We start from the raw sequence: 8,653 nt of genomic DNA, 5'->3' as shown, positions 1-8,653 counted from the left end.
AGGGGCTGCACTCACCCTGCAGCAGGTACTCCTCGAAGAGCATGGCTGTGTCCCCCACCAGCTCCAGCAGCCCCTCTGGTGGGTGTCCCCCAGCCTCTGCCTTGCCCGTGCCGCCCTGTACTTTGCACGGGGCGGCCGCACTCTGCTCCGCACCGCTCTTATCTCCCAGCCTCGCCGAAGACGGCAGCTCCAGCAGCGCAACGCAATGTCCCCGTTGGCCCAGAGCTGCTGTGAGCACCCTGGGCTGGGGGCCAGCCCCGCTGCTGGTGCAAGGGCTGACACCCCTCATTTGGGGTTTAACGAGCTCCAGTGCCGGCCCTGGCCCAGGACGCGCTCCCACCGCAGCTCCAGGGAGAGGGCATACAAAATGGGGGTGTACAGGAGTACAGGACCGGTATCAACCACAACAAGTTGTGTTCAATACCACCTTTTATTGTGCACACTCGCCAGGTCCGTCTTCGAGGCTCAGCTGAGTTTTGTGGAGGATTTTGTGTGCTGCAGCCACCCAGAGAGAGGCGATACACGGGAAAACTTGCCTGGCTGGATAAGGCCCCTTTGGAGACATCCCAGCGGTGGGTGAATGGGGAGCGAAGCCAGGCACAGAAATCCCTGTGGTGCCCAGGGCTGGGACCCAGCTGTGCTCTGGCACTGGTCCCAGTGAAGGCAAACCCGGCCGTGTCTTCTCCAGTGGTGCTCTCAAGTCCTCCCGTGGCTGCTGCTTGTGCCATGGGCACCGGGAGAACAAGGTGCCATGTCCACAGTCCCTCACAGGCACACCGATGCCGCCCCGCACTCCTCTCTGCCCGTGCCCCCCGGCAGCCCCGCTGCCCTCTCCAGCCGTGGCCGAGAAGCCGCGCTCAGCCGGGGAGGTTTATTTCCTGCGCCCGAGACGGGCCATCAGCTCGGCATTGGCGGCCGCCTTGGCCTGCAGCTCCTTCTCTCTGGCCAGGTCGAGCAGGATTTTCAGTACATGGGTGGGGACATCAAGTGACAGGGACACCTTTCTCGCCTTTTTCCTGGGAGCAGGTCTCTTGGCAGCTGGGCTCATCGGCCAGGGCGATGCTTTTCTTGCTGACCCCTCTAGCAGTGGCGGGCTGGCTTTGTCTGGATGAGACCCTTCCCCAGATCCGTGGTCACCCCTCCTCATTTCAGGGAGATCTGGCAGCGTCTCGTTAGCACCGGCGGTTTCCTGCCTCGTCAGCTTCCCTCCGTCCCCGGCTCGGGGGGCTGGCGGGAGCTGCTCATGGCTTGGCCCCTTCCAGGCTCTCGCCGGCACCCCGAGGACCACCAGGAAGGTGAGCAGCGTCCTGCAGCACAGCACGGCCAGGAGTGCCTGCGGGGAGCACGCAGCCGGCGCTGAGCATTGTCCCCCCCCATCACGCTGCCACGGCCCCGCAGCCCTCCAGGCAGGACGGGTCCCTGCCAGGGTGCCACACGCAGAGCCCCCCCCCACTCCCTGCGTCAGCTGGCCGTGCCCGGCGGTGGGGGCTCACCTTCCTTTTGGGGACCCTTCAGTTTTCCACCCTGATTTTAACCTTTTCGCATGGGGGGCAGTTTTGGGGAGGCTGAAGGGGATGTGGGAAGCAAATCAGCTGGGTGTCCCTGTCCTTTCCCACAGCCCCTGGCCAGATACTGGCTGTCCCCTCCATTTCACACCCTCCAGCCCTTTGCCACTCAGGGGAAGGGATATTCCCACCCAGGGCGGTGGCTGCCTGGGGACCGCGGCTGCTGCCCAGCCCGGACCCTTCCCTTTGGCCAGGGAAGCGTGATGTGCCCGGGGTTTTCGGGGCTGGGCAGGCAGTGGGGTTTTCCTCCTCCCACGCCTTCCCAGTGGATGCCATCCCCCGCGGGGCTGCTGGGCTCTCTGGGGCAAAAGCCACCCCCCCAGGAGGGACACGAGCCACTTGGCCTAAAATACACAGCGGGTCGGTGGCAGTGGGGTGACAAGGGCACGAGTCCGCCCACATGCACAGAGTTGTGCCGAGCCTCAGCATCTTCCTCTGCCCCGTACCCAACCCTGGTCCCAGGGAGGGCCCCGGGGGATGCAGGGTGCTGTGCCGCAGGGTGGGGGTCAGGGTGCTGTGCCAGGGGGGGTGGGGGTCAGAATGGGTGTGGGGGGACTGCCGCACAAATCCTGCTGTTATGGCTGCATCTCCCCCGAATCAGTCGCCCAGCGGGAAGGAGGGCAGTGAAAGGCATCCAGCCTCCTGCAACCCATCTCCAGGGTGAAGCCCTTGGGAAAGTACCGGAGCAGGCAGCCGGAGGTGGTTTAACTTGCTGGGAAGTGGGTAATGAAAAGCATCCAACCCCCTGCAACCCATTTCCCAGCTAAAAGCCCCCTGGAAAGCACCACTGAATAGCGCAGCCTCACCATTTTCAGCAGGTCCTTGTCCCCCCGATGTTCAGGCAATGCTTCCCAGGTGCGGGGACCATGAGCTGGGGTTTGCCCTGCTCCCTGCCAAGCCCTGGCTCTTATCCTGCCCCCAGCTCCACCTCCGACCCGTGGAGGGTGACATGCGGGGGGGGGATGGGGACAACGTTATTAATACATTTTGCCTAATAGCAGATGAAATCATCCCAGGCCGTGGGTGGGCACGTGCCCCTCGCAGCTCCATCAGCTGCATTTTGAGGGGATTCCAGGAACCTGGGGCAGCTTAGGCATTATTATTTCACGTCTGACTCGCAAAATGGTTTTTCTCCATCTAATTGAGCTTTCCTGCTCCTGTCAGCTTTTGTTAATCACTTAAGGAAGGGAGAAAACACACACCCATTGCTGCCGGCCAGCGTTTGTGGCACTGGCGGCAAGCGCCAGCTCCCCAGGCGTTGTGCCGCACGCGACATCTCCCCAGTGTTGGTTTGGTGCTGCCGTCCTGAATGGACTCCCTGGCCTTGGCCAGCTGGGGGACATACCTGGAGACATGTCACCTCCCTGCTGTGCCAAACCCAGAGCACTGCCTGAGCTACTGGTTTGCAGCCAGCTGCACCAGTTCAACAAGGACGCCACTAGTTTGCAGCCCACCTGCACCAGTCCAGCTGGGGGACACCACTGATTTGCAGTTCACCTTCACCCAGTCTAACTGGGATGCTATTGGTTTGCAGCTCACCTTCACTCAGTCCAACTGGGATGCCACTGGTTTGCAGCCCACCTGCACCAGCCCAGCCTGGCCCAGCCCCTCTGCCAGCTGCCTGCGGTGGGTAGCGGCCTGGAGGTGTTGCTGTGGGATGAGCCCCACACAGAGGGTTTTGCCCCAAAGTTCCTCCCTTAGCAGCTGTGGGAGCCCCCAGGGGCTCTCAGGCTGGGCAGGCACCTGTGTGAGATGAGTTGGTGAGTGCTCAGCCTGGAGGGCTGGCCGGGGCGAGGAGCCAGGCTGCCCGGGGCTGGGGCTCAGACCGCTGGGGGTCATGCCCACCCCCATGGCCGCAGGGTGACCCGTCCCATGCCAGCCTCCCTGGCAGCAGCAGGGAGAGGAAATAACGCCTGCTCTGTTCCTCCTCCCGGGGATGGCCAGGAACTCACCCCCAGCAGCCAAAATTAGCCAGTGGTGCTGATTCACCCAGCATATCATGCATCACCGCAGCTCCGCGTGCCGACACGTCACGGCGCGGCCGGGGGGTTGTGGCCTGGCTTGCATCAGCCGGGCACGGGAATGTGGCGCTGGGGTCCCGGGGAGGGTGAGGACCCCTAGCCAGCACTGCCAGCAGTGAGTATCTGGGAAGGGCATCCCAGCTGGGGTGGGCAGTGGGCACGCTTGGCTCAAGAGCTGGCCCCAGTCTCCATGGGCATCTTCAGCGGCGCACCAAGAAGCATGGCATCTCCCCATGAGCACAGCTTTAATATCACACACACACCCCCCCCGCATTGGTACGCATATACATTCGCTGTATACAGATATACACAGAGAGCAGCGGTACGTATGGGTGCCACAAAGCCCGCCCAGCAGCCCGCAGGCCCCCGGGCCCCGAGGCAGTGGGGGGCATGTCCCCACTTGGCGCTGGGGCTTGGGGGAGGCAGGGGCTGTGGACCCCCAGGAGCCAACATCGCTTTCATGAAGCCTTTGAGAGCGAGCATAGGCGAGCAGGAACCTCCTCTAACATAGCACCATCCTCAGGGTTTTCCCGATGGGCTGGGGGGTGCAGGCAAGCCCCCCCCCGATTGAAAACAGATGTGCTGCTGGCAGGCGTGCGAGCTGGAGGGTAGCGCACGGAGAAAGCCTCCGGCCTCCCCACAGTTCTTTGCCAAACCATCGCAGCCGCAAAAGGGGAACCGGGCCCCAGTTGCGGTTAAGGTGAAATTTATTCAGATGGAGCTGGTTGCGGGGTGGGTGGTGAGGGATGCCGTGCAAGGAGGCAGCTCCTGGCCCAGGGATGCGGACTGCCTCCCCTGGCAGAGAGTGGGGAATGGGGAAGGGGTTTGGGGGTCTGTGGAGGGGCAGGGAAGGGGATGAAGGTGTTAGATGAGGCGAGGGGAGCGCAACCATGCCAAGTCCCAGCTCCACTCCTGGGCCAGGGGAGAGGGGGCATGGGGCCAAGCGCTATCCCATCAGCAGCAAATAAGTTAAAAATCAAACTGGGAACAGCCCAGGAAACCTCCAGGTGGGAAAGGGGGTTAAAAGACTTGGGGGGTGCGTGGTTTCCCATTTGATACAAGTTTCACCTTAATGGGCAATAAAACTGATATGAAAGGAAAAACCCATGAGCAGCAAAAAGACACGTTAGAAATAGCACCAGGTTCCTGCCGGGGGCTGGTGGGCACGTGGACCCCACCACTGCGGGCAGCCCAGCCCCGGCCGGGGCAGCGGCCGGGCCCTGCCGCCGGGCAGCCCTGCCTGCCAAGACACTGCCCGCACTTATGCCTTTGACTGCCCTCCCACCTTGCCGCTGGCAACGCCACGGGCATCTGTGGAGAGAAGCAAGGGGGTGTCAGAGCCGAGGTGGGGGACCAGCATCATCCCCTCCGGCTCTGCATTGACCGAGCTCGCGGCACCGGGTGGGGATGCTGCCAGACCTGCCAGTGCGGTGCCTACCTGCCCCTGGGTGCTGCCCACAGTGCAGCTCGCACTCCTCCTTGCTGTCGAAGCGGTTGAGGTTGCCCCTGCAGCCGCTGTAGACGAAGGGCCGACATTCGGTGACTCTTTGGTTGTAGTACCACCGCAGCGTGTAGTGCTGGCAGTCCCCCTCGTCCAGCGGCAGGCTGCAGGGCTCAGCTGCGGGGTGCAAACGGCGATGGTGAGGGCAGGCAGGAGCCGGCAGCACACCAGCGATGGAGGGAGCGGGACCCACTTGGCAGAGGGGGAGAAACCCCAGAAGGGGAAGGCAGTGGATGGCTCCCAGCTGAGCGCAGGCAGGGTTTGGCTGGAGGGGACATCTCTCTGCCCTGCCCAAGTGCTGGGAGCGAGAGCAGGAGACGCTGCTCTGGGCAAGCCCTCTCACAGGGGCAGCTCCCAGCAAAAGCTGGAGGTAGAGCTGGGAGGCAGGCGGCACAGGGACATGACGGCCACAGCGTCCCTTGGAAGGGTACCAAAGGGACCCTCTGCATGCTGCTACTGCCGCCAGGGCTTCCCTGCTCTGCTGGGGGCTTTGTGATCCTCTCCTGCAGCTCAAGACCAGGAGCACAGGAAACCTGCCAGGGGCAGCAGGTCCCACCAGCCCAGCAAACCATCTGTCACTGCTGGTGATGGCTTCAGTGAGGGGGATGGAGCACGAGGACTGCGCAGCGTGCATGGCACAGTGCTGTGATGGGGAACGCGCACCCTGCCTGGGTGCCAGCGAGGGGGCTGCAAATCCCCCCAGCCAGAGGGTGCGGGGACCCGCTGCCAGGCGGGATGTGGAGGTATCACCCCAGCAAAGCCCAGGCAGCCCCATGGTCAACCCTGGTGGCTCCATCCTCGGGTGCCGGGCAGGCGCAGGGAAGCTCACCGCCCATCGCAGGCTGCTCCGAGCTGTCCATCTCGGGGACCTCATCGTAGTCCTCGTCATCCCCATACACGCTCTCATACTCGAGATCATCAGTGTCAAGCATGACTCGCCTGTCCTGCCCTGGGAGACAGCACTGGATGTGAGCAGCACCTTATCTCCCACTCTGTCCCCTCCACCCTGTTCCCCCCAGCCACAGCCTGGCACACAGCCACACACCTGCACGCACACACATACATGCACACACCCCCATAGTTGCCCTCTCCTCTCCCCGCTCTTTAATTAAAGCCCCCTGGGACCGGCAGCATGGCCACTGATGGATTATCCCTCAGTGCCTGCAAGCAGAGGGCAGGGACGTGACCAGCCACAGAGAGGGAGCAGGGGAAAAGGGGGATGGGGACTAAAAGCACAGGGATGACACTCACCCTCCTCTTCCTCAGTGTGTGACAACTTGAGCACAGGGACTGCATGAGCGCTGCCAGCAGGGAATGGCTGGGTGGGGAAGAGCCCTGCGAGGGCAAAGGACACGGCGCAGGCATCAGAGAGTCAGAGAGGCGGCGAGGGGGCCCGGGGCGCTTTCCCCCTGCCTCCCGGGAGGAAACCACCCCTTGGAAGCGTGGAGCAGCCCAGCACTGCCCCAGCACTGCTGCAGCCTGCCGGGGTACATGGCCAGGGATGGGGAACCTGGGGACACCCCCTCCTCTCTCTGCACTGCAGACCAGGGCTGCTGGGGGCTCCCGAAGGAGGGACAGGCGGGAGGAGCTGCTGCCCAGTGGGACAGCGGCCGTGGGGAGCCCAGCAGGATGGGGATGGGGATGACAATGGGCACAGGGAGGCACGTGTGCCCACAGGGCCAGATCTTGTAGGTCGTCCGGGCTCTCCATCACCTGTTTGGGCCGTGCTCCCTCTCTTGGCGCACGCTTCTTCCTCCTCCCTGGACAGAGTGGAGGCTGCTCCTGGCCTGAGCCCCCCAGCCTCCTTGGAGAGAAAGCACCCACCTCATCCCAGCCCACCCCTCGCCCCCAGCCCTCCAGCCCACTCCTCCAGCTCACCCTCCCCTCTAGCAGTCCTGGCCCCTGCAAGGCCACCTGCCCCAGCTCCGGCACCCAAGCATGGATGAGGCGCAGTCCCCGTGGTCCCTTCTCTGTCGGGTAGACCCTGGTAGTGCCTGGACCCCACTGGCACCATCCCGAGCCACCTGCCCCTGGGGATCCCTGCTGCACCATCAATTCTGTCATGCACCATCCCTTCTCCCTGCATATGGTCCCACACTGATGCTGGCCCTGACCAAGGGGGTCCCGGAGGATCCCAGCCACCTCCAGCACCCCCAAAACCAGCGGCACACCTGGGTGCTGGGACCCCCTTTGGTACCACACGTGCAGAGCAGGGGCAGGGGCAGGGGGGTAGGAAGGGAGAGCCGCAACCTGAGTGCTCACGTGAATCCAGGCGCCGTGGGAAGTGGCCGCCGCAGGCTGCGGGAGAGACGGGGTGGGGGGTCAGGGGCAGCGGGGACCAGACCCCCGGCCCCGGGGCAGTGATGGGCGATGCTCACCACAGTGCTGGCTCATCTCCTGCCTGACAAAGATGCGGATCTCCTCCTCCTGCCGGACACACGGAGGGGCAAAGGACCCACGTCGCAATGGGGGATGGTGCAATTAGAGAAGAGGAAAAACCCTTTCCCCGGGCCCCAGCAGAGCCCGGAGGTGGGGGAAAGCCCTCAGTCAGTGGCAGTGGGATGGATCCAACACCCCTTCCCACCCCGGTGACCTGAGCACTGCGAGTCTGAGCCAGGTCCCTCCTGGCTCCTTACCGTCATGCCCGGTTCCCCTTTCTCCCCACGGAGCCCCTGGGTGCCAGGACTGCCCTAGGGACAAGCAGAAGGGAGGTGGGAGTTTGGCCCTGGCTGGGGCTCACCTGCCCGGGGCCGGACACCCGCTCACCCACCTGCTCTCCTCTCTCGCCAGGGATGCCGGGCACGCCGCGGGCCCCTGGCACCGACTGTCCAGCGGGGCCTCTCTCCCCCTGCAAAGGACACATGCTCAGGATCTGGCTGGTGGCTCTGGAGCCTCTCTGCTCTCCTCAGCCACCATGGATGTTCTGCTTTCCCCATCCCCTCAGTGCAGGGACACCTGTGCAGGTGGGGATGGGGACAGGAACGGGTCTAGCCCAGCCCCAGGACAAGCAGGGTCCCAACCCCTCAGGCTCCCATTCCCTGGGCAGGGGGACACAAGGGAGGACCCCAAAGCCAGTGAGCTGGCAGGGCAGGGACTGAGCTGAGACATGGTTCCTGATGCCACCAACCCCTCACCCCACTCTGGGGACAGGACCCTCCCCTCCTCACGGCACCCGGAGGGGGACCGGCCAGCTGCGGTGGGGACTCACCTTCTGGCCCTGCATGCCCTCGGGACCTCGCGGACCAACGTTTCCTGGGGGCCCGGGGGGGCCAGGAGCACCGTCACTACCCCGGGGACCGGGGCCACCGATAATGCCCGGGGCGCCCTGCAGGAGAGCAGAGTGTGAAGCTGGGGGTGTCAGAGCCCCCCGGCCCTAGAGCAGGCACCATGGGCATCCTCTGACCCCGCAGCTGGGCATCCCCAAAGCACTGGCACTGGCGCCTTCTTGTAAAGAGTGTGGGAATTTGTTGTCACTTATAATTTAGTGACATAATTTAGAGCAGTGCCGGACGGCTCTTCTGGGAGCATCGGGCTCTGATGTGCTTCTGACCAAGGCCAGGTCCTGG

General features: G+C 63.9%; 2 protein-coding genes across 2 annotated transcripts in view; both read right to left on the bottom strand.

The window, feature by feature from the left end:
* Window positions 1–546: 546 nt before the first annotated feature.
* Window positions 547–3,978, bottom strand: UCN2 (urocortin 2). Its single transcript, XM_029996340.2, has 2 exons — window positions 3,913–3,978; window positions 547–1,456 (listed from the first exon to the last, which is right to left on the bottom strand). Exons 1-2 carry the CDS (start codon window positions 3,976–3,978, stop codon window positions 872–874), a joined length of 651 nt encoding a protein of 216 aa, XP_029852200.1. The 3' UTR covers window positions 547–871.
* Window positions 3,815–8,653, bottom strand: part of COL7A1 (collagen type VII alpha 1 chain) — a 35,084-nt gene continuing 30,245 nt past the window's right edge. Inside the window, 10 exon segments of the mRNA XM_030043687.1 lie at window positions 3,815–4,897; window positions 5,025–5,204; window positions 5,917–6,036; window positions 6,339–6,422; window positions 6,801–6,891; window positions 7,350–7,385; window positions 7,466–7,514; window positions 7,724–7,772; window positions 7,858–7,935; window positions 8,296–8,412. Of these exon segments, the coding sequence (XP_029899547.1) occupies window positions 4,607–4,897; window positions 5,025–5,204; window positions 5,917–6,036; window positions 6,339–6,422; window positions 6,801–6,891; window positions 7,350–7,385; window positions 7,466–7,514; window positions 7,724–7,772; window positions 7,858–7,935; window positions 8,296–8,412 (1,095 nt within the window). The 3' untranslated portion in view covers window positions 3,815–4,606.

This window comes from Aquila chrysaetos, chromosome 20 (genome assembly GCF_900496995.4).
Source record: "Aquila chrysaetos chrysaetos chromosome 20, bAquChr1.4, whole genome shotgun sequence".
In the NCBI taxonomy this organism is placed as follows: Eukaryota; Metazoa; Chordata; class Aves; order Accipitriformes; family Accipitridae; genus Aquila; species Aquila chrysaetos.
This window is presented reverse-complemented; position numbering and strand designations above follow the sequence as displayed.

What these genes read in the sequence shown, in the direction of transcription:
- UCN2 (XM_029996340.2), bottom strand. Translation starts at nt 3,978, where the DNA reads ATGCCCCCCACTGCCTCGGGGCCCGGGGGCCTGCGGGCTGCTGGGCGG. An exon ending in GGGCTTTGTGGCACCCATAC is followed by an intron (nt 1,457 to 3,912) that starts GTACCGCTGCTC and finishes CAGCTGACGCAG; the next exon opens with GGAGTGGGGGGGGGCTCTGC.